The 26,641-nt window shown below is 35.8% G+C and overlaps 1 protein-coding gene across 1 annotated transcript in view; it reads left to right on the forward strand.

The window, feature by feature from the left end:
• LOC126271974 (uncharacterized) overlaps positions 1-26,641 on the forward strand; it is a 146,390-nt gene that overhangs the window by 85,462 nt on the left and 34,287 nt on the right. Inside the window, exon 3 of the mRNA XM_049974433.1 lies at positions 8,895-8,952. Within this exon, the coding sequence (XP_049830390.1) occupies positions 8,895-8,952 (58 nt within the window). The remainder of the gene's footprint in view (positions 1-8,894; positions 8,953-26,641) is intronic.

Genomic DNA, 26,641 nt, shown 5'->3' on the forward strand with positions numbered 1-26,641 from the left:
AGCCTTTACATCGCTGACATGCCTGCAACCAGATTGCGCAAATTTGGTTATGCTGACGACTGGGCTCTGGCAACAGCCCACAGAAATATAGAAACTGCCAAAGATATCCTTACGAGTGACCAAGGGATTCTCAGCAAGTACTTTAGAAAATGGAGGCTACAACCTAGTGCTACAAAGATGGAAGTATCTGTCTTCCATTTGAACAACAAAATGGCCAACAGAGAACTACATGTATATCTAGATGAGAAAATACTAAATCACAACAGACACCCAAAGTACCTTTGGGTTACCCTAGATAGGACACTAACATTCAAAGAACACCTGATGAAAACTGCAGTGAAACTTAAAACACGCAACAACATATTGCAGAAGCTGTGTGGCACCACTGGGGCTCCACAGCATCTACCTTAAGAACATCTGCACTTGGAGTGGTGTATCCAGTGGCAGAATACTGTGCCCCAGTGTGGCTCAGCAGCAGACACACACACACACACACACACACACACACACACACACACACACACACGCACACACACACATGGTAGATAGCCAACTTAATTCAACAATTTGTATTATATCAGGCACAATCAGGCCAACTCCTACAGTGTGGCTGCCCATTCTCAGTAACATAGCCCCTTATAACCTGCGCCGAGAACGCGCTCTGGTTAGAGAATTTCAAAAAATCATGACCAACTTCAATTACAAATCCATGAAAATACTCACGACATCCAAGGAAACAGACTCCGGTCTAGACATACTCCACTAAAGATCACACAGGCGCTGCACCAAATCAACTTTAAATTAATGACCGATGGAAAGAGGAATGGGAGAGCAGAAGAGGAGTAAACTGCCACAGTATGCCATGCATCTTTAGTAAACCAAAAGGATTTGATTGCCCTCACAAAGTTCGGTCAACTCTTAAACGCATCAGATCCAACTGTGGGAGATGTGCCAACTCCTTACACAGATGGGGTAAACTTCCTTCGGCCGCTTACGACTGTGGTGCTGAGAGACAGATGGTCAAACACATCATGCTGGAAAGCCCACTATGGGCGTATGAGGGTGACCCACAGGATTTCCTAATGGCGACCCAAGAGGCAATCGACTATATATTATCTAAGCTGGACATTTGTTTGTGATTGCTCTTCTGCGAGTGTAAATTTACAGTTTATCCTTATATATAAACTGTTATTTATTGTTCTGTTTACACATATGTGATTTTTTTAATTGTGTTGTTTCTGTAATTTTTACTGTGATGTTATGAGCCATATGCTAAATAAATAAATAAACAAACTTCCAGTAACTGCAAATTACAGATGCTGATTTACTATGAAATAGGTTATGCAAAACACTCATGACACAAGCTTACAATGATGACATTATACCACTCAATATATCACATTTATGAAAAACACAGGTTATGTCTACAAATTAGTGATACAGTACTGTGCAATCATCTACATCAAGTTTGATAAAATGAGCACACTTAAAATTTATGTTAAGTTTTTGGACCTAGCTTTTCAAAATGATTTTATCTGGCCGATGTGACTGACTTTGCTTGGAGGCATGAGGAATACTGAAAGTTGACTCATCTTGTATACATAAAGACAAGTAAATAAATGTATAAAATCCACAGATTTTGCACTCAGTTAATTTTGTGTCCCCTTTTACACTAGTCTTCCAAAGCTGAACACTGCAATATCAGTATATCTCACAAAAACAACATGAAATGTGGATTACAACAAACACATGTCCATTTGGAGTAGCTAACAAAATACCATTTATACCATGGTTTGGAATCAATGTTAAATTGTTCTGACACCACAGACTCTGTTGTGATTCTACCTTAAATCATTCTGGATGGGTATCCATAGATATTTTATGGTTTTAAATGATCCCAACAACTACTCAGTGATGAGATAATCAAATTGTATTTGGTCATTTTGTATTTTTATGCACTTTGCATGACATTTTCTTGTGGTGACTATCAACTGCCAGCTTTTTTACGAAGTTTTTATCATCAGAAGATCCTCTTACATCTTTCCATCATTTTGCAATTATTCAGTCTCCAAGTATACTGTCTTGGTGTTAATATAACATTATTATCACAGTTAGACTTCCCTGATATGAGCCACGTGCCACCATTTTTCATACTGTCTATTTATTGAGAAAAATATATATTGAATTATGTTTGCCAATAAATATTCATTGCAACCACAAGCCTTTGTTTGTGTGCTCTCATGAGTCTCAATGACCTAAATTACAGTTTTGCTTAATACTTATGTAGTAGAACTGCATTAAAATGTTGTGTGCACACACATTAATTAATTAATATCAGTATTAAGAAGGTACATAAAGTTAATGCAAACCACCTTTCTGAAAAGTTATTATATGCCAACATAACTTAATGCAGTCCATTCCATATTAATTGAATCACACCAAAAGAAAGAAAAATGCTATAGTACAACACAATACATTGCTAGTCATAGAAATTATTCTGATTAAAAGCAGTGAGAAGGCTGCCCTGTCGAAGTTGTCTGAAACTAATTTCTGACACTTGCACAAAATTGGTGTGTCAGGAAAGTTTGCAAGCCCAATGATTGATAGGTGAATCCTTCATGGAAGCCAAACTTAGTTGTTGTTAAAATGTTATTCTCAGAATGGTGATCAAATATTTTGTTGTAAGCAGCCTTCTAAAAACTTTTTAGAGACCATGAAAAGGAAGGAGATGAACCTTTAACTAGAGGTCAGTTGCTTATCTCCACTTTTATAAAGTGATGGAAAGACTGTCTAAAGGTGCATTTACACCAGTGCGCCTTGCAGCTAGTCACTGTGCAGTTGTAGCTTGTCCCACATGGCAGTAGAGGCACAGTTGTGATTGGAATCACTCACATGCACATATTAAGGAAGAGACATGCAACCTACATGTATGCCTCTACTTGTATGTGGGGGAAGCACAGTTGCACAGCAACGAGTTAAAGGTGTAAATGCACCTTAAATAAGTTTGACATGTGGAATCTACTTCCAATGGCCCATTTTTTGTCTGTGTGCTTTCAGACAGTTGAATATGATGTGCCTTACCAAGTTCATTTGTTTCATTCCTGATAATGCTGAAACTTGCTTTTCTTTGTGCTTAAAATTTGAATTCACTGTTCATAGTGTATAGCTTTAGCTAGAGGTTTGTGAAGGTACAGATATCCATGGATATCCACAATAATATTCACTTTGAAAATGGAAACCTTAATGGAAACAGATATCTTAATTAATTAATTAATTCACACATTATGTTTCCTATATCCTATCAAAAAGGAGAAACTTCAGAACTGTGGAACAAGGCAAGATATTCATCAACATGAGACAGAGACATCATAGAAACTTAATCTGTATACTATACTAACTGTAAAGTATCACTGTACTGCTTAGTGCTGGTCATACTTTTGCATCAGATTTTAAGTGAGTAAATTAGTAAGTAAGCGGCCGCTTTGAAAAGAGCTGTTTATCAATCAATAACTTAATATTTACTTATTACATTGGTATTTCTCAAATAATTTTTTACATCTATAGATACTGTTCACAGTATTTTATTTCTTGTCATACAACTTTATAGCAAATACCATCACACACAATGTAGCTAACTGACTTTTCAGTCCCTCAAAATAGATACTCAAATAATTTGCAGAAGAAGTGGATAAAATTGTATGATTTTAATTTTATTTTGAATTGGTAGGGATTTTGAATTTCTTGCATGTCAGACAGGAGTTTGGTGAATATATTTTACTGTTGTTGTGGTCTTCAGTCCTGAGACTGGTTTGATGCAGCACCCCATGCTACTCTATCCTGTGCAAGCTTCTTCATCTCCCAGTACCTACTGCAACCTACATCCTTCTGAATCTGCTTAGTGTATTCATCTCTTGGTCTCCCTCTTCGATTTTTACCCTCCAAGCTGCCCTCCAATACTAAATTGGTGATCCCTTGATGCCTCAAAACATGTCCTACGAACCGATCCCTTCTTCTAGTCAAGTTGTGCCAGAAACTTCTCTTCTCCCCAATCCTATTCAATACCTCCTCATTAGTTATATGATCTACCCACTTCTTTCACTAGAATACATATGACCACTCTGAACCCTAGACAAGGAGCCAAAGTCGACATGAAAATTATTTTTGAGCCTTGCATTGTAACAGTGTGTTACAGTTCAGCTGAAACTGTTTTTTATTATTAGCGGCAAAACCGTTAAGGTGTATATGTATATGATAGTGAGTGTAGGAATTCTAAGAATTTTATGGCCCTTAAAATGGGCTTCTGCGATATGTTCAGTTATCTACTTTACAAAATATTCTTAGTAGCCCTTTGGCTGAAAGAAGACTTTTGTTCTTTAGGTACACTATCCTGGAAGGTGATCCCACAAGTTAACATGGAGTGAGAATATGCAAAATAAGTCAATACTCTTGCCTTTAGGTTAACATAACAAGAGATGCTGCTAAGGGTATAACACACTGAACTTAGCTTCCTGGTTAGTTTATCCATATTTTGAGTCAATTTTAACTTATTATCCAGCTGCACCTGAACGAATTTTGCACACTCTGCTTCATTCAGCATATATTACGGCAAGCATATTATTAAAGATCCCAATACCACAACAGATAAATGAAGTCTTTGCAAACAACAAATAGAAACAGTAGATCACATCACAAGCGGATGTACAATACTAGCAAATACAGAATACCCCAGAAGACATGACAATGAAGCAAAAATAATACATCAACAACTTGCCATACAACATAAACTAATAAAACAACACATTCTCACATACAAGTATGCACCACAAAATGTACTGGAGAATGATGAACACAAATTATATTGGAACAGAACCATTATAACAGATAAAACAACACCACATAACAAACCTGGCATCATACTCACCAATAAAAAGAAGAAATTAACACAACTAATCGAAATATCCATACCCAATACAACAAATATACAGAAAAAAGCAGGGGGGGGGGATTGAAAAATACATCCAACTGGCTGAGGAAGTCAAGAGCATGTGGCATCAGGATAAAGTTGACATTATACCAATTATACTATCAACTACAGGAGTCATACCACACAATATCCACCAGTACATCAACGCAATACAGCTACATCCAAACGTATATATACAACTACAGAAATCTGTTATTATTGATACATGTTCAATTACCCGAAAGATCCTAAATGCATTGTAATATATACCGTACAGTTAAAAGGAAGTCACGCTTGATCAAGGTCTGCGTCACTTTCCATTTTTAACCAGACATAACGTCTGAGAAAGGAAAGAATAATAATAATAACAATTGTTGTTGTTGTTGTTTAAAGCATTATTATTACCCCTTTGGTACAGGGTACCGTTACACAGGGAGATTCTGTGTGTTACAAATTTTCAGCGATGGTTGAGAAGGGTAAATGCATCAATTTGAGACAAGAGACCTTAGTCCAAAGATGATTAACTTGAAAGTTATAAGCAAAAATCATTGTGATACCTCTGACAGTGGAATACCTGTACCAGTATGTTTCTTGGTGACTGTCGACAACTTTCAGAAGTGTTATTGTGGATCAAAATAAATAAATAAATAAAATTTCTAGTACACATTGGCTCTAACATGCATACCTTAAGAGATATGAACATTTGTTCATCTTAATTGCTGTAAAACACACAGTTCTACTACAAGCTCTTAGATTTCCATATTCCTGGATCATGTGGGTGGACCAAAACAAGAAAAAGATGTTCAATAAATATGGGCACTCACGCAGTAGAAGAGATGTGTTTCACGGTAGTGTAGATGAACAGTTGCTCATAGCTATTAAGATATACACTTTAGGGCCTGTGATTATTGGACATTTTTTCTTGTTTTGGTTTCTTCAAAAGGGCATAGCTGCTTTCCTTCTCCATTCCTCCCTATTCCGAGCTTGTGCTCTGTCTCTAATGACCTCAATGTCAATGGGACATTAAACACTAATCTCCCCCTCCTTGTTCTGCTCCATACTGCCAACTACCCAACAGTCTTAGGAACAACCATACCAGTACAAGTATTCTGGCAGCAGAGATATCAGAATGATTTTTGTTACAACTTTCAACTTGGTTGTTTCCTGACCAGGGTCCCTTACCTCAAATTGATACATTTACCCTTCTCCATCACCCCTGAAAGTTTGTGACATAACCATACAATCACACTATATTGATTTGAATGTGCAGTCTCCTGGAGACACTAGGTACATTGTTGACATTTGCAAGTGTTAAAGATGGTGACGTGGCATTCGTCCTCAATATCTGCACAGTTACAAACATATCTTGCTGTTGCAGTCTGTGTCATACCTGATTTATTTGTATTCATATGTCAGTTACGTAAGTACTGAAAACTGCCACAAGACATGGTAAAATGGGAAGTACCATCATGCATGTATGTAGTGATTTGTAGAGTGTAAGTGCAGTAGAAAGTGGCAACACACGTGCTGCAAAGTCCCCATCAGAAAGTATCTGAAATTAGAGATACTGCTGACATTTCTCTGTTTATCATGGAACTGTCAACTATAATGAATAAGGTACATCACCTCCTATATTTTACATACAATAATTCAGTTTCTCATCAACTGTTCCTTAATGTAGCTAACAAGTGAGTCTACATATATCATTCAACATAACTGAGTTTCAGTAAAAAAATCAGTGAATAATTTAATGTTTCTCTTAAATGTATTTAAAAGTTCATAGTGCAAAACTTTTGGCATTGAGAAGTAATTTAATATTGTGACCAATTAATGAACATTTTATAAATGAACTATATCATTAATGTTTAGCAATATCCAAGTGTGATAGTAACTGTAACTTGACTTTATTTGACTTCAAAATACTAAGCAAATACTCTATAGAAATTTTAAGAAAATCAGTTTCTGTAATAATGACAGGAAGATGTAAATTAAGAAATGTATCACAAGTGATCTTGTGTTAAAATGTGGTAATGATGAGCTGTTATATTCCTCAAAAGCAGTCTCATACTTGAGGAATGAGTATTGGGCAGCAGATGCAGAAATTTTGCACCAATGTTCTAGTGAAGAACCTAGTAGAGATGGTTTGTTGTTTCCTTCCTTCAACCTGTAACATGTGTTGCTGGAATGCACAGTTCTGTTTCAGAAACATTAAACAACAAAGGACACACTTCCTAATAATACTCAAAGTAAGTACTACGTTTATAACACACTTTTCTTCACAACCTTCCTATTTTAGCCCTATTGCCAAGTACATTGAATTGTGGTTAGTTCATTTCCTTATCTTTCAATAACAGTTAGTGGCCTAGGCATTTGTGATGATTACTGTTTATTCTCTGGCCATTGCATGCTGCTTGCTGTGCTCCTTCTTTTCTTTTTTTGAGCATTCTTTCCTCAGAAGATAACCATGGATTCAAAAAGATCTTTTATTCATGTCACCAACTGCAAGATGCCTACTCCTTCTTTTTGTATCTATCATGGCAAAGTTTCTCTCTAAAACCAGCTGTGTTAATATAACCATGGCAATTGTACCAATGCTTTTGTCACACAGCGTAGAATGGGCGTCATACTTTCAAGAAACATGCATCTAAAGACTAAAAACTGGACCATCTGCCCACAGGTACACGCCCCATCAAAATCATTACACTTGCCATTAAAAATCTTCAGACTGAGTTAGTTCTCATAGATATTAAAAGAAGTCAAAAGGAGACACTGAATTCATAGAACTGAAAGGTTTATTGCGTGTAGTACAAGGCACGGTACAGGGTCCTAATATCTCTACGCACACTTACTGATGTTCACTCTTATTTCAGATTCTTATTACTTTTCTGAGGTAACCATTGCTTTCAGAGACCTTTGCTACAGATTCATTACTAATATTTATGAGTTCTCAATCCTGTCCATAAACACTGCAGCATTTAACAGATATATCAAACTTCTCATGGCACACGGGCATGTATCATCCAACCACGTCTGAGTAAAGGGAAGTCACAGCCCGGATGACATTTTCCACACCACCAATAATGGTTGGATCCAAACTGAGCTTCTCCAAACAGTGGTGTTGTGCTAGGCCCCTATGCATAAGGTACAGATATCAACACTAAAAAAAAATGACTATATCTTTAACCACATGTGTTGTAAAAATTTTTGTAGGAAAGAATTGAATTTCTCATTTAAATGTGTGCTATTTGTGTACTTTTTTGCATTATTCATCTGGTAATCTTTCTGAATAATGTGACTGAGTCAGCAATTATAATTCTATGCGGTTGTATATTTCAATTAAACCTGATTATGGGGATACTTTATTTTGTCATTTGGCCATCTTGCTCAGACTTGTATTTTTCTTAAGAAGGATAGTCTGTTTCAAAACTAAGTTATCCATCACTGTTTTATATTCTCACTGGGAGTTTAATTAGGGTGTTACACCAAAACTGGACATCAGTAACTGTAACTGCCCTAAATCAGTGTTATCATAGATGAAATCAGTTCCGAAAGCTCCACATCAAATTACATCAGTCATTTCTGGCTGATTTCTCAATCACGTAGATCTGCTTTGTCTTCATTGTTGTGTGATATTATGACTTTACTTCCCTTGTTTAAAATTTTCATTGTCTGCAACATACTGGTATTTGGTTTATACCTAGATGAAGACGTATCTGACTGGAATTACTAGGCTTACTTCCTTTTCATTTATCTGACTGCCTGTCTACTAAAGCATAATTCAGTTTCAGCAGCCAAAGTGACTTAAATATTTTTAATGATGTGTCATAAGTTGTTATGTTTTATGTACGGTATGTTCTTCTTATAATAATGTATGAGCAATATGAGTCACAACATGAGATTATGTTTTAATTGGGATTGTCTGTATTTGCAGTGTGTCAGAGATGCTGAATGCTGCAATGGTTGCTGTCTGGAAGGAAAATGTGTCAAATGTGAGTAATTCGTCATTGGGCTATTGGTTTTGAATTAGACATGCAGTGTGTCAATAATAACAGATTTCTAGAACAGATATGCAGAGTGTCAATAATAGCACAGATTTCTAGAACATTTTCCACATTTTTGGATCAACTAACAGAATTAGGAATTGGAGTAAATCCTTTTCCAAATGTTTTCACTTGATTCCCCTATCAGTTTCAGAATTATATATTTTATTTTCAAATGCACATAAATAATGAAAGTATTGTCCAATATACAATGTATAACAGCATCATAAACATATGTTCAGAAAAATATGCAATCAGATCTGTAATTAGCATTTTCCAAAGTAGACACATAAGTGTGTCTTTAGTTACAGAAAAGATGATTGCAGGAAAGTGTATAATTTTGTAAGCATGCATCCACAATGTTGTTATTTCTTCTTCTTCTTCTCCTTCTTCTTCTTTCTTTGTTTTGGTCAACTAGAATCCATGTTAATTCTACTGTCTCTTTTTCTGAGCTTTAACTGTTGTACAATGCTCCCGCATTCATTTCTGGTGTTATTCTTTTCTCTCTCAGGTCCCTGCCTTTAGTGTCTTCAGCTTTGACTTTTCATATTTATTTATCATCATTCATCCAATGAGTGTCTCACAATGATATAGAAGCAGTCTTAGTAATGCAATGCAAATCAGTAGCTTAAAGTATACAACACACAGAATACATAACGTGCTTCATGAGGACAGGATGATTCGTTGGCTGTGAAAACTTTTGTGTGTTCATAATTTCTGCTTAAGCAGATCATGTTCCTGGATATCTGTAGGAGAAGCTTATAGTTTGTATTCACCTCTCCCAACTTCTGTGAACTATGCTTCTTTCATTTTCTTGTCTTGAAAGTACATTAATATTCTTTTAGATAACTTTTCTGGTCTCATTTGTCCCACATGGCCAAAAAAGGCAATACTTCTTTTCAAAATCATGTCACTTACCTTCTCCATGTGGTTATGGCATCTTCTGTACTCTCTGGTTTCTTTACTATAAATTTTTCTCGTAGTCTTCCTTACTAATTGTTTGTTCGACAACACAGTTACTACTTACAGGTGTTTGAAAATCATATGTAACATCTTGAAACCACTTATCCAATAAACTGAAAACTACTGAGGGTGGCAGTTGGAAGAAGAATTACTCCTGTTGCTAGTAACATCATTTGTGTAAGCATGTCAAAAAAACTTACTGAAAATAAATATCTTGAAGAAATATTTCCTATGACTTGAAAATTGTGTTCACTTGCAATAACAAATTCAGATTGTAGAACACACCTAACAGGAAGGAAAAATATAGTTTAAAGAAACTCTGAAAAATAGATACAATAAATGATTGGATGAAACTGTTGTAGTTATTTATGCAAAAGCATTCTTTGTCTGTTCTGGATACTTCGTACTTTGAAAACAAATAATAACAGTAATAATGATATTATTATATAGGGGTTACAGGGGGTTTATGTAGGGATTTTACTAAAGAGGATCAGGTAGTGATTTTGGGTGGGGCTGGTAATATTATTGATAGAGATGGGGAGTATGACATAGATGGTGACCTGGAAAAGATAGTCACTCAGACTGGCAATACGAATGTGCATTTCGTGGAACAGTTTCAGCGTCACGATTGGCCTCATCTTGATACAGCCGTTAGGTGTAATAACATGAGACTTGGGGGTGCGCTGATGACTGAAGGCATGAGACACATTTCAGTGGTGTCGGTGGAGTCTATCAGCAGGACAGGTTTCACTAGACATGGCCTACACCTCTACAGGTATGGGAAGGGGAGGTTGGCAAAGCTTATAGGTGGCAGCATAGGTGGGGGTGGTGGGATCACTCATGAGAAAATTCCTGCAGTAGTGGGTTTAGAGCTGCATCGTTTTTAGATTGAAGTCAGCTGATAGGTATTCCTGCTTAAGGGAAGTCTCTCTAACAAAGGAACCACTTTTGACAAAGCTTAGGTATCCGAGTAATGAGGAAATTAGTATATTTCATCAAAATATACAAGGTATTAGAGATAAAGTTAGTGAACCGCTAATAGATGTTGACTCTGAAATTATTGGTATATCTGAACACTTCTTAAATAAGGAGATAATTCAGAGGCTTCCTTTACCAGGATATAGGTTGGCTGGCAGCTTTTCTAGGAGCTCTTTGCGGTGTGGGGCAGTAGCCATGCATGTGAAAAACGGCATCCCATTTGAGTCAATTGATGTTTCAAAGTACTGCACTGAAAAGGTGTTTGAATGTTGTTCAGGTGTGGTTAAATTTAGTGGAGTTAAACTTCTAACTATTGTTATTTATAGATCCCCAGACTCCTACTTCACAACATTTTTGCTAAAGCTAGAGGAGGTTCTTGGTTCACTTTATAGGAAATACAAAAAGTTAGTTATATCTGGTAACTTCAACATTAATTGTATAAGTGGTTGTGCAAGGAAAATGTTGCTGGTAAACCTCCTTAATTCATATAATCTTATGCAAACCGTATTCTTTCCAACGAGAGTGCAAGAGAACAGTAGAACAACCATAGACAACATTTTTGTTCATTCCTCATTGCTAGGAGGGCATTCTGTTAGCAAAAAGGTGAATGGCCTTTCAGATCACAATGCACAAATTTTAACTCTAAAAGATTTTTGTGCTGCAACACATGTTAAATATAGTTATCAACTGTTTAGGAAATCTGATCCAGTTGCTGTAGAGACCTTTGTAAACCTTATCAAGGAACAAGAATGGCAAGATGTTTATATCACTGATACAGTAGATGATAAATATAATGCTTTTCTCAAAACTTTTCTCGTGCTCTTTGAAAGCTGCTTTTCATTAGAACGTTCAAAACAGGGTACTAGCACGAACAGGCAGCCTGTGTGGCTGACTAGAGGGATAAGAATATCTTGTAGAACAAAGTGGCAATTATATCAAAACGTTAGAAACAGGCAAAATCTAAATGCAGCAGCCCATTTCAAACAGCATTGTAAAGTTCTTAAAAATGTTATCAGGAAGGCAAAAAGGAGGTGGTATGCAGATAGAATAGCTAAGTCTCAGGATAAAATTAAAACCATATGGTCAGTCATAAAGGAAGTGGCTGATCTGCACAGACAGGTCGAGGATATAGAATCAGTGCGTAATGGGAATGTCCGTGTTACTGATAAGTCGTGTATATGTACAATATTTAATAATCACTTTCTGAATATAGCAGGTGAACTAAATAGAAACATAGTCCCAACAGGGACTCATATAGTGCTCTTAGAAAAAAGTGTTCCGAGACTGTTACCTGAAATGCTCCTCCATGATACTGACAACAGGGAGATTGAGTTAATAATTAAATCACTAAAGACCAAGAACTCTCGTGGATATGACGGGATATCTAGCAGAATACTGAAGTATTGTTGTATGTATGTTAGCCCAGTACTTAGCCATATCTGTAACTTTTCCTTTAGGAGTGGTCGGTTTCCTGACCGATTAAAGTACTCGGTAGTGAAGCCACTTTATAAAAAGGGAGACAGGGATAATGTTGACAATTTTAGACCTATTTCTATGCCATCAGTGTTTGCTAAAGTTATCGAGAAGGTTGTATATACAAGGTTACTGGAGCATTTAAATTCACATAATTTGCTGTCAAATGTACAGTTTGGTTTTAGAAATGTTTTAACAACTGAAAATGCTATATTCTCTTTTCTCTGTGAGGTTTTGGATGGATTAAATAAAAGGTTGCGAACGCTAGGTATTTTCTTTGATTTAACGAAGGCTTTTGACTGTGTTGACCACAAAATATTACTGCAGAAGTTGGACCATTATGGAGTAAGGGGAGTAGCTTACAATTGGTTCGCCTCTTACTTTAAGAACAGAAAACAGAAGGTAATTCTCTGCAATATGGAGAGTTGTAGTGATGTTCAGCCCGAATGGGGCACTGTTAGGTGGGGCGTTCCCCAAGGGTCGGTGCTGGTGCCACTGCTGTTTCTTATTTATATAAATGATATGCCTTCTAGTATTACAGGTTATTCAAAAATATTTCTGTTTCCTGATGACGCCAGCTTGATAGTGAAGGATCTTGTGTGTAATATTGAAACAGTATCAAATAATGTACTTCGTGAAATAAGTTCGTGGCTTGTGGAAAATAATTTGATGCTAAATCACAGTAAGACTCAGTTTTTACAGTTTCTAACTCACAATTCAACAAGAACCGATATTTGGATCAGACAAAATGGGCATATTATAAGCGAGATGGAACAGTTCAAGTTCCTAGGTGTTTGGATAGATAGTAAGCTGTTGTGAAAAGCCCACGTCCAGGATCTTGTTCAGAAACTAAATGCTGCTTTATTTACCATTAGAACAGTATCTGAAATAAGTGACAGTTCAACACGAAAAGTAGTTTACTTCGCATATTTTCATACAGTTATGTCGTATGGTATTATTTTTTGGGGTAATTCTTCTGATTCAAAAAGGGTATTTTTGGCTCAAAAATGGGCTGTTCGAGCTATATGTGGTGTAAGTTTGAGAGCCTCTTCTTGACCCCTGTTCAATAGTCTGGGAATTCTGACATTACCCTCGCAGTATATATATTTTTTAAATGTCGTTTGCTGTTAGAAATATTAGCCTATTCCCAAGAGATAGCAGCTTTCACTCAGTTAATACTAGGCAGAAATGAAATCTGCATGTGAAATACACTTCCTTGACTCTTGTGCAGTAAGGAGTGCAGTATTCTGCTGCATCCATTTTCAATAAGCTACCACAAGAACTCAAAAATCTTAGCAGTAGCCCAAACTCTTTTAAGTATAAACTGAAGAGTTTCCTCATGGCTCACTCCTTCTATTGTGTCGAGGAGCTCCTGGAAGAGCTAAACAATTAAGCAAATTCTTTATTTAAACTTAAGACTTATTGTCTGAATATCTTTTTTATATTTCATTTTATCTGTTTCTACTATTGTGTTATAATTCCATGTATTGACTCATTCCATGACCATGGAGGCCTCGCCTTAATTTGGTCCCACGGAACAATAAATAAATAAATAAATAATAGTAATTTCAGAAAGAAACTGGTACTTTATGACAATAAAAGAACTTCTGTTTACCTACAATTACAAATTAATGTACATGAACAAAAGAAATACAGTTGATTTATTTGAACAGAAGAGAAAGAAAAGTTGGAAGGTAGAGAAGAATTACTTAATTATTATTTTTTTCAACAACACATTCATAGAATAGTTAAGGAATTCTGAATGACGTGTGTATATACAGGGTGGTACATAAGGTGAAAATAGGACACAGCTAGTGTTACACTATTTCTTTTTGTTTTGACTATCTGAGGGTCATATTCATTGGGGTCAGCTTGATTTCTTCTGATCTTTTTTCCAAGTCAGGGGACAGAATATGGCATATGTGAACTTGTCAAATATATTACAATGAATGTAATACAGTTAGTTAACATGTCAGAGATAAAATGATATTGTGAAAGATTTACATGGATTGTATCTTAGCTTGGTCATTTCACATAACTGGAAGAATTATAACTGGTAACAGAGTACACAAACAAAAGGTAGAAATATAATTTCATCTCTTTCCATCCCTTCTCTCCCCCCCCCCCCCCCCAAGTTCCCTCTTATTCTAAAATCTAAAATCCCTCCTCATAATGCCATACTACTCTTGAGTGCAGTACCATTTCTTCTAATCCTTTCTTCTCATGATGTAATGGATTTCATCTAACATATGTAGTCAACAGTGGACCTCACAGTTCACTTTTTCAGTTACAATCTCAAAGTGTATACACCCTATCTTTTTTTTTTTTTTTTTTTTGATGACTGTAAACCAGATGTGGAACCAATGAAAGTCTGTACTATGTGTACCACAGTCATCACATTTAAATTTTGTTATTGACTGATTGTAGTTGTTTATTGTAGGTTTGATGTTGCTTTGCTTTTGTTATTATTAGATGTCAGATAAGATGCCAAACCATCTAGTGGAAAACTGTCTATGGTCCGGTTCTGTGTGTATTTGAAACTCTTGAGAGAACCACAATTACTAAAAATAAGATGTACTGACATATTAAGTGATGGTTATTTAAACTAATACGTGGAAGTAATTTCTGGTCGGAGTTTTGTAGGGTAAGAGGCACATAATGTGCTAATTTTGCAATTAGGTTTCTTCTGATTTTTTTCTGATATTTTACATGTATACAGTCATGCCAAAAATGTGCCTAAATTTGCTAATCTGAAAAAAATTCAAAGTCAAGAGTTGCAATACCTAAGCAATGAGACTGCTTCTCATATAGTTGTCAGCTCTGTTAAAATTTTTATACCGACCAGTACCTTCCACTACCATAAGAATGTGCATACATTTGTAAGATAAAAAATGTGATATGGTCTGATTTATTAATCCCAGACTCTCCTAAATTGCAATGTTATGTGTAAATTTTGTAGAAGTCCAGTAAACATGTGTAGACAGAAACATGGCTGTTACTGAAACTGAGTCATCTACTTTTTAATGTGCTGTTACTTACAGATAATATAAAAGTCAAAAAAGTCTTTAGATGTATACTACAGGAAAAAAAACTGAGCATAATCAACAAATATGAGCATATTTCATGAACAAAAGTTCATTCATTCACACATAATGTTTCATAAATCTTATAATGAATTACAGCCTTTATGGACATGTAATAAGTGACATAATTATACTTTCACTGGCAGAAGCAACCACTGCAAGCTACTTACATCAGTTTTCGAACTCATAATTGAAACATCAAAGATCTTGTATCATAATGTAATAAAAACAGTCAGTCAGGTAGCAAATCTGTTTGTGTTTAGGGTATGGTAACCAGTTTCAATCATAGAAAGACCACCTTCTGACCGATAATGTCTCCATTGGTGATGTGTGGAGTTAAGGTGCAGAGCTATTGTAAGTGCAAGAAGCACCTGTTGTCAATGCGGTACTTCTTGCACTTACAGTGGCTCTGCTCATTGACCCCATGCATCACCAATGGAGTCATTACTAGTCTGAAAAATGGTCTCTGTATGGCTGAAATCAATTAGCCGTACCATAAAAATAAACAGAATTTGTGATCTGGACTGATTATTTTTGCTACATCTGTAAAGCATACTAATAACCAATATGGATAGTGCTAATCTGCTTTCATTGGTAATTATGAAAAATACTTTAAGAGTACTTTGTTGATATGTGGAAAGTAGCTACTTTGGGGATAAAAGCCATTGCTCTTCCTCTTGCACTTTTTGCCTGTTGTTTTGATGTAATACCATGTAGCAAGTGCTTATATGGCTTTATACAGAATGCTATCAGGTATTTAAAACCTGTTTAATTTTAACATTAGTGTTAACTATAATTTACATCCCTGAATTCAAATATTCTAAAGATGGCTAATAGAAGCTTGCTCAAAAGATAATTGTCATGCAGTGTATAAAAAAAATCCTGTTCGTTGTTATGATAATATGAAAAGGATAGTTGCTACTCACTATATAACGGAGATGCTGAGTTACGGATAGGCACAACAAGAAGACTCTCAGAAAATGAGCTTTCAGCCAACAAGGCCTTCTTCAGAGATAGAACATTCACACGCTAATACAAGCACAACTCACAGACACATGACCACAGCCTCTGGCCTCTGAGGCCACACTCTATTTTTCATTATTATTTATTGATTTAACAATACTTACTACATTTTACTAGAACCTATGATTATAATGCACCTTTAAATTCTTTTTCTCACACAGTTCTATATCTCCATAATTCACCTGTAATATCCATCTCCCTCATAACTGACTGACTTCCCAGTACCCAAGTATTGGTTTGTCATCGCTTTTTTTCTTCTTCTGTTTGGTATCCTGCCAATAGCACACTTCAGAACCTTCTGCTTTTTGCACCTTTTTTACATGCTGAAATCATAGTTGTTTCAGTTGATTCAACTCAGTAAATGATTTTTGAACATTAATTCTGTCTCTGATTACTTAATTTTGTCTCAGCATCTTTGCTGAGCTTCTCCAGAAATCTACCTCTGCAGTCAATAACTTCGAATGTTGCCCATATTTCTGAAACAATCTAACAATGTTCCTATTTATTGTTTAAAATATTCTTGTTTTGGTGTTATTTCTTAAGTGTTTATGTTGAAGAATTCCATTTAATAAAGTTCAGGAAAAAAGAAAGGAAACTTTGAAGTTAGCTGATGGTGCTATAGTTCTATCAGAGAGTTCAAAGGAGTTGCAAGAGCAGTTGAATGGAATGGATATTGTCTTGATAAGAAGTTATTAGATGGATATCAACAAAACTAGGGAAATGGAATGTAGTCAAATTAAATCAGGTGATAGTGAAAGAGGGAGATCAGGAAATGAGACACTGAAAGTGGATAATTGATGGCTGAAGTAGAGAGGATTTCAAATGTAGACTTTCAGCAGCACAGAAAACATTTCTAAAAAAGAGGATTTTGTTACCATCCAAACTAAATAAGTGTTAGGAAGAATTTTCTGAAGATATTTGTCTTGGTGGAGCCTTTTACAGAAGTGAAATGTGAAAGATAAGCAGCTCTCCATGTTCAGTATGCCCTCATTAGGTACGTGATCTACCCATATAATGTTCAGAATTTATAAACAAAAGAGAACAGAAGCTTTTGAAACATGGTGCTGTAGGAGAATTCTGAAGATTTGGTGGGTAGATTACTTAACTAATGTGGATGTACTGGACCGAACTGAGCTAAAGAGAGATTTATGGCACAACTTAACTAAAATACGGGATATGTTAATAGGACACTTTCTGAGGCATCAAGGAATTGTTGATTTGGTACTGCAGGGAATTGTAGAGTGTAAAATTTGTGGGAGACCAAAGCTTGAATATAATCAGCAGGTTCAAAAGGGTATAGGTTGCAGCAGTTATTCGCAGATGAAGAAGCTTGCACAGGGTAGAGCAGTGTGGAGAGTTGCATCAAATCAGCTTTTGGACTGAAGACCACAACCGCAAAAACAAGGAAATACAGAATTATTGTCCTGTTATCTTGTTTCCTGTCATTCATAATTTCCTTTCGTATATGTTTATATTCACTAAGAGATGCTATTGTTTATATCTTTCCTCAAAATTCTATATCTTCATTTATACTACCAGTTATTGCGTATTTTACTTTATTAATGTTTATGCACTCAACAATGCCCCCGTTTATGTTCTTGTATCAGTTGTCTGGTCATATACCTTGGTACACCACAGTGTTCAGATAAACCAGTTGGTCAGCTGCAAACTGTAACAAGTACATTGTATTATCATTTATTGGGAGCCTTATATTTTTCAATTAATTAATTACAAGGTGTGTTTAATAATTAAAGCAACATGTTTTTTTTTTTTCTCAGCCAGTTACAGGTGAAAAACCATGGAATTTGTCATTGGTCATGGTGGAATACTCCCACTTCAGTTTCTATAGTTTATTGAAGTCCCTATATGTGGGCAGCACTATACATAGCCTTCAAAATTGTGCCTAATGGTGGTGCATTCCAAGCAGCAAGCTGTCATTGAGTTTCTTTTGGCAGAAAACCACATCATCATAGATATTCATAGGTGCTTGCATAATGTCTACAAATGCATGACGCATGATGAGTTATTGGGTGAAGTCTTTCGTCATTGTAGTAAGATAATTTGAACCTGCCTGATCTCCCACATGCTGGTTGGCTGCACACAGTGGTGACTGCTGCTATGTTGGAATGGGTGGACACTGACTGTGATACACCAATCACCTCCAGTAACAAACACCTTGCTGCCCAAATAGGTATCTCTGCTGGTAGTGCTGACACACTTGCCCAGCAGTTGGAATACTCAAAGGTGTTTGCCTGTTGGGTTCCATGCCACCTAGCAGAAGATCATAAAGAGCAATGAAGGACCATCTGTTTGGATACCCTTGCACATTACGAGGCTGATCATGACACATTTTTTGTTGAATATTGGTTGCTGATGCAATAAGATGTTGTCTCAGGTATTGACCAGTGGAGTCAGTAAGGTAGTGTAAGGCTGTTGTATTGAATGGAGATTATGTTGAAAAATAAGGTTTTGCAGACAAAAGAGTGGGGAATAATATGATGTATTAGAATCCTGAATAAAAGCAACTTGCTTTTAGAAAAAAGATGTGTTGCACTGCATATTGAAGTCCCTAATATTTTTTTTTTATTCATTCATCTTGTTCTGCATAGTCCTTCGTGGAGCTGGTAACATGGTTGCCTCCCATGCACTGGGCCTGGGCTCGATTCCTGGCTGGGTTGGAGATTTTCTCCACTCAGGGACTGGATGTTGTGTTGTCCTCAATGTTCTATCTTCATCATCAGCTGCAAGTTGCCCAATGTGGATAAGACTTGCACTTGGCAGCTGAACCCGACTGGGACCTCACGACTTACAATACCATACGATCACATTTAATTTCACATCACCACAATGTGCACTAGGAATGAATTAAGAATTTTAAGATCTTTGTAAGTGCTTCTGCAGAATTTTTAGTTACCATACCTGTTTTACTGAGTATTCTCACTGCTTCCATCATTATTTAATTTAGATGAAGATCTGCAGGAGATAATTCTGTAAGAGTAAAGGGTAAGTCGGTATTCAGAATAAACTCACATCCAGTTTTTGAGATTCAACACAGTGGGAGATAATTCAAAGTGAAGAACTGGTGAACTGAGCTTCTTTGTCAGTTTATTTATTTGTGTACTCCAGTTTAACTGGGAACTGTCTTGACTTGGCTAAGAGGAATTTTGCACATAGTCTTTCATTTAGAATAACCATTAACGACCACTTTTACTAAAAGAATGTGTGTTTTATTTGATTCATTGGTGATTTTAGTTTCATGGGCATTAGGCCATGGTCCAAGGCATGAAGCTGTACTGTTCATATGTATCCACACATCAGTCAGGTTGTGATGTCATCAGACCACTACCTAAGTTTTCAGAGTCTGGCTTATGTTTGTTATTGAGCTTGTAGTGAGGAAGAATTGGTGCTGTTTGCTTTATTTAGCACTAAGGCACATAAATTGTCTCATTTCTTCAATATAAGCCCCATAACATGCGTCGGCATGAATCTGTGAACCTAGGCAATGGTCTGATGACACCATGATCTGATTTTTGCATGGGTGGATACCAACAGTTCAGCTTTCTGAGCTTGTTTAAGTTTGAAACTACTATAAGAGCCTTTTTAGCCTCTTATGATATCTCCAGCTCTGGGAGACAAAATAATAGGCACAGAAAGGTGCCTTGGACCTTGGCATAATGTCCATGAAACAAGTCACCAAGAATGCAAAAACTGGTTGTGGAAACTTGCACTGTAGTATCTGTTTTATTTGTTTGAAACTGCATAATATGTTTCACAAATTGCAATATGATCATGAATAGAACAGTGGTTCAGAAAGTATAGAATTTTTTTTATTTATTTCTGTCTATGATCACTAAATTTTAAAGTCCTTAGACTATTGGTTTCACTTAGCAGTGATTGTCTTCAAATCTGCAGCACACATGGAAAGAGACACAAATATAACTAGCAGATTGTCTGCATCTTAAAACAATAAAATAGGCCATAATTAAAAGTATTGCTGACATACATGTGATAAAAAGTGTGGTTTTTATGATGAGGCATACCTCTTTAAAATATGTCCTAACGTAATGAAGCCATTGTGGCATCATCAACAGATAAAAACAAAATCAGCTTAGCATCATTGCACATATCTTAATATGTTATATAGTAGGCCACAGTGTTGGTGGCATCATCTTCTTAACAGCGCTGCTGTACTGTTGCTAACAAACTGTTGTACAGTAGGCACAAAATGTTTGTAATGTAAGTTTATTAGATGTCACTACTGTAGGCCTACACATATTTGTCAATTATGTAACTGTATGCTATTGAATAAAAAGAATAACACAATATGTCAAGTCTATAGTGGGCTTCCCATGTATATATGTTATTACAGTAATGAAATATAATAAATAAAAACATGACTGATGTTAAATTTAGATTGTTAAAAAAGAAGTGGTTAAGTGACAATAATTATGATATACTGTTTTGGTAATTTTAAATAAAAATATGATGACATACATAAGAACAAGCTTATGGAGCTGATAGAAGAATATAAAATGATAAAATAAGTATGGAAAGAAGCCAAATGGATGAAATAACAGACTGTAGTAAGCAATCAGTGCCCCTGTTGGTGTGACCACCAGAATGTCACATAGGTGAGGCATGATCAGAGGAACTTGACTGCCTCTTGTACCCTACAACAATAATAGACTGTACCAGTCAATTGATCTAGTTAATGAAGTAGATCATATAAACAGAGAAGGGACAAGTAAACATGAGAGTAATAAGACTCAACTTGAGAAAATATAGCAAGTGTATAATGCACTGTATACTTGGTAAAAACCAGAGCAAGATATATATGAGAGAGGTGTTCAATGGTTAAAGTAGAATATTGGTACAAAATTGCTCTGCCCATTGAACACTTTAGCTGACTCTTGTTTTTTCACTTTATAAATTTCAAGCTCTTCTAATGAGGAGTGCCCTGTGGAGAATCTGCATACTACTCTCAGTGTTCCCTATAGTATGACCGATTTCTGATAAATGCAATCCCAAAGCAATTTTGTTATGCATTTGTGAATACTCCCTGAACCTCATGTTAAAAGAGCAGCCAGTTTGGCTGATACAACATTTATCACAGTTATTAAAATCAATCCTGTATAGTCCAGAGCCATCAAATTTCTCATCTGCACTTTACAGTTTATGTTTCACTTGCTGTTTTAAATTGTTGTTAAGTTGAAAATTACAGCTAACAATAGATTTCCTGAAACATTTCTGTATTTGTTGGGATGTGCTGTTGTGAAATTTCACTATGCATTTGCCCAGTCTATACTCTTCCATAAACGTTTCCATGGGGTATAGCATGATTCATCACTTCAAGTCGTGCATTTCCTTGATTACAGAAATGTGTGTCTTATGAGGAACTGCTTGATCATTGTATCCCACTTCTTGTAAATCCCTACTCACAGTCATTGTGATAGGTGATTGCTGGTATAGCACTCTGGAACTCATGAGTGGATCCTTCTGCTCATTTCATGGGATTTCTGACAACCACTCTCTTCAATGCTCAATGGTTCAAGTCCATTAGTGTATGAAGTCTACCTGGTCTTGATATAGCTGTTGTTGTTCCTTCATGTTTCCACTTCACAGTCATATCACCAACAGTCTGCTTGGCAGCATTAGAATGGTTGGAATGTCCTTCATGGATTTGTTACTGAGTTGATGTCCAATGACTAGTCCACGTTTGACGTCACTGAGCTGTCCTGATTGACCCATTCTGCTATTACTGCTTCTCTACTCTCTACTTGCTAGACCATTACCTCCTTTTATACTGGTAGGTCCACCTCTCATAACACCTTCTGGTCTATTTCACATTATGTAGGGATATCCAAACACTTTTGATCAGGTAGTGTAAATGTAGTTGGTGAATGACACATTGAGCCAAATTTTATAGCTGATTGCATCATTCACCAACTATCATTAATGGCAGTGGCATTCAAAGCATCCGTCATGGATAAAATAACATAGTGTAAATGTACTTGTTCAACAAACCTAAGTGCAATATGGAATACAAAATTACTTGAAAGTCAATGACACCATAAAGTCTTGGTTACTCCTATGAACGATTTTTATCGTTTCATGTGGAAGAAAGAGATATAACTGATTCATTTTTTTTTGTGCTGACTGGTGTGTACAAAGTCATTAGGTGAGTTAGTTAAAAAGCTCTGTTCTTTCTGCACTTGAGGGTCTCTCTCATTGTGTTGACCTGCATATGGAATTTTCATCTACATTCACTCAGTACTGTCCTATGACTAAGAGGTAATATTCTAGTGCTCCACAGCATAGAATAAAAAATATTTATTCTAGAGAAGGGAGCAGTGAGAATATTATGTGAGGTTGATAACCAACTATCTTGCACAAACCTCTTCAGAAACTTGGGGATTCTTTCATTTCTGTGCCAATGCATTTACTCCCTGTAGTGAGTAATAAGAGAGTATGAATTACATATTTTACAGCCACATTATTAGAAGTAAAAATAATTTCCATGTAGACTATGTGTGCAGAAATTCTTAATTGAAAATCTCCAGACACTAAAAAGCAGAATAAAAGTGTTTCTGTTAGCTGCTACATATATGATTTATCAGATTAATATGAATTCAGGGAATGTCAATTTCACATAGATTTTTAAATCCTGCAGTATATAAACTGTTCATAGTGTCCTCTGAAATCAACAGACCTACTATTTCATATTAAGTATTAAATAAAAACAGTAGCTGAATGAAACCTTTTATTAACTCCATTAAAGAGTTTCCTGATGTACCTGTAGTAATTAATTAATTAATCTAGCATTCTTATATCTCATGATTATAAAAATGATATAGGATTTGTCATACATTGCCTTACATAGAAAATAGGACATGAAAACATTTCCAATTATAAGTCCATAAATAAAATACTATTACATACAACATGAAACCAAATGCTTAACAACATTCATAATATGCTAAATTAGAGTAATATATGAAAACAATTTAGTTTTCAATTAGCATTTTGTGTCATTATGATTAAGGAAATAAGCTACTGTATATTGAATGCTGGTCATTTAAGTATTCCTTGACACTATAAAAACTCTTGCTTATTAAGTTTTGGCTGATAAAGAACACTTTTTGATACATAGCTTTTGTGTGACTTTCTCTATGAAAGTCGTCTCTCTCTCTTGTTTATATATTAAAAACAAAGATTCCAAGACTTACCAAGCGGGAAAGCGCCGGCAGACAGGCACAATGAACAAAACACACAAACACACACACAGAAATACTAGCTTTTGAAACCGATGGTTGCTGCTTCAGGAAGGAGAGGGAAAGACGAAAGGATGTGGGTTTTAAGGGAGAGGGTAAGGAGTCATTCCAATCCCGGGAGCAGAAAGACTTCCCTTGGGGAAAAAAAGGACAGGTGTACGCTCGCGCGCACACACACACACACACACACACACAAGCTTGTGTCTGTGTATGTGCGGATGGATATATGTGTGTGTGTGTGTGTGTGTGTGTGTGTGTGTGAGTGTGTGTGTGTGTGTGTGTGCGAGTGTACACCTGTCCTTTTTTTCCCCAAGGGAAGTCTTTCTGTTCCCGGGATTGGAATGACTCCTTACCCTCTCCCTTAAAACCCACATCCTTTCGTCTTTCCCTCTCCTTCCTGAAGAAGCAACCATCGGTTGCAAAAGCTAGTAATTCTGTGTGTGTGTTTGTGTGTTTTGTTCATTGTGCCTGTCTGCCGGCGCTTTCCCGCTTGGTAAGTCTTGGAATCTTTGTTTTTAATATATTTTTCCCATGTGGAAGTTTCTTTCTATTTTATTTACATCTCTCTCTTGTTTTGTAGTTATGAACTTGATTGTTTAACAAAGAATGTTCCTGGTATGCCTTCATAAAACATATACTTTCATGGTAGAATCATGATTTGTAGTTCCTTGAAAACTTTTTTACATGATTCTGTGTGTGTCATACATCTGATTATCCTAAGAAATGAGTGTTTGACCAAACTGGTATTCCCCCAAAATATGATACCATATCTTAGTGTGCTATGTATGAGTGCAAAGTATGAACATAACACAGCATCAACACTACAGGAATTTTTTAGTATTCAAAGAACATAACAATACTGACTTAATTTTTTGTTTAACCTATCTGTGTGTTTCTCCCACATGAAATATTCATCTAACCATAATCCTAAAAATTTAGGTTGGGGGGGGGGGGGGGGTTGCTCTATCTTACACTGCTCAAGTTTTACAGTTAGGTCAGATTTTACTTTGTTTGTTATATGTCTGAAGTTCGTCCCAACTGTTTTTTTTTCTCACAAACAATTAATTTGTTGTTTGTGAATCACATGTTTGCTTCTTCTGTGGCTACTGTGACTCTCTCCAGTAAGTCAGTTTCATTCATAGCTTAGACAAATAGACTGGTGTCGTCAGCAAACAATACTGCATCTGCTGTTGATAAATGGCTTGGCAAATCATTTATAAACATTAAGAACAGCAGTGGCTCCAGTAGACCCCTGTCTCATGCCATACCTGACTCGTTGGTATGCTGATGAGTAGACTTTACCTGTATGCTGTATCTCTATCTTCTGATACCTATTATAAAGGTAGGATTTGAACCAATCATGTGATACTCCACGAACCCTGTAGCAGTATAATTTCCTGAGCAGTAAATTACCGTCAATGACATCGAAATCCTTAGACAGGTCCAAAAACAGGCCACAGTTTAATTCATTTTTGTCTGCAGAATTCATGATCAGTTTTAAAAAGTTATAAATTGCTGTCAGTTGATCTATTTTTCCTAAAACCATTTTGCCCTTTAACTAGAATTTGATTTTTATTAAGAAACTGAGACAGTATTTCATGCCTTACCCTTTCAATTACTTTTGAAAATCCAGATAACAATGATATAGGCCAGTAATTGATAACATCAGACTGGTCACCCTTCTTGTAAATAGGCTTGGAAATCAATGTCTTTAGTTTTTCTGGGACGAATCCTGTGCTAAATGACATGTTAATCATGTCAGCAAGTGGGGAATCTATGTATCTTGCACTGTTCTTTATTACTTTGTCTGGAGTCCCATCACAGCCACATGTAATATTATTTTTTAACTGATTTAAGGCATTTTGTACCTCTAAGGCAGTAACAGGATATAGAAACATACTTTTATCATTCATTGTTAGTTGTGTTCTGGAGTTGAACTCATATTCCTTGAATTAGTTTTGTTGTGATATTTGTGTAATGTGTGTTGAATGTGTTGGCTATCTGTAGTGGGACCTCAACTGTTTTCCCTTCACTTTTAATTACAAAAATGCTGCTTTTACTTTCTTGTTTACATATGCTCCTATTTATCACCTTCCAGGTTGATTTTATTTTATTAGTACCTTTCCTAATATATGAGTCATTATTTAGTTTCTTAGCTGCTGTTATAACTTTTTTATATGCTTTCCTGTAAATTTTCACATATGGTTTTAGTGCAACAGTATTTTTTGCAGATTTGTTTAACTTTCACAGAGTTTCTGCAGATTTTTTTTATTCCCTGTTTTACCCATGTCTTTGTTTTGGTTTTAATTTTGACTCATTGAATAGGAAATGTGATATCATAACAATGCCAATAAATTGCTAGGAATGACTCAAATTTTTTATCTCCATCACATATTGATTCTGTGTCCCAAGTTATATTATTTAACTTGTGATTAAAAACCCTTATGCTGTCTTCATTTACAAATTGTTTCTCTCTGTATTTTTCATATACCACTGGCTCCTTAATAGATATATTATATAATGTTAACATGACTGCCTTATGATCCGAGAACCCCATCTCTATTACTTCAGCGATATGCTCACATTTATTCTTATTGACAAATACTTGATCAATTATTGTTTCAGACCCATTTAAACATCTAGTGCCTTCTGTTACTGTTGCTGTCATATTATAAGATAAGAGATTGGTCAGTTGTTGTTGTTTACTGCAGTTAGTTTTAAAATTAACATTAAACTCTCCAAAGACAATTGTATTTGTTAATTGCTGTTTGCGTTGATTTAGCAGCATTTCAAGTTTGTGGAGAAAAGAAGTAAAATTCCCTGATGGTGATCTATATATGCACACAA

This window comes from Schistocerca gregaria, chromosome 5 (genome assembly GCF_023897955.1).
Source record: "Schistocerca gregaria isolate iqSchGreg1 chromosome 5, iqSchGreg1.2, whole genome shotgun sequence".
NCBI lineage: Eukaryota > Metazoa > Arthropoda > Insecta > Orthoptera > Acrididae > Schistocerca > Schistocerca gregaria.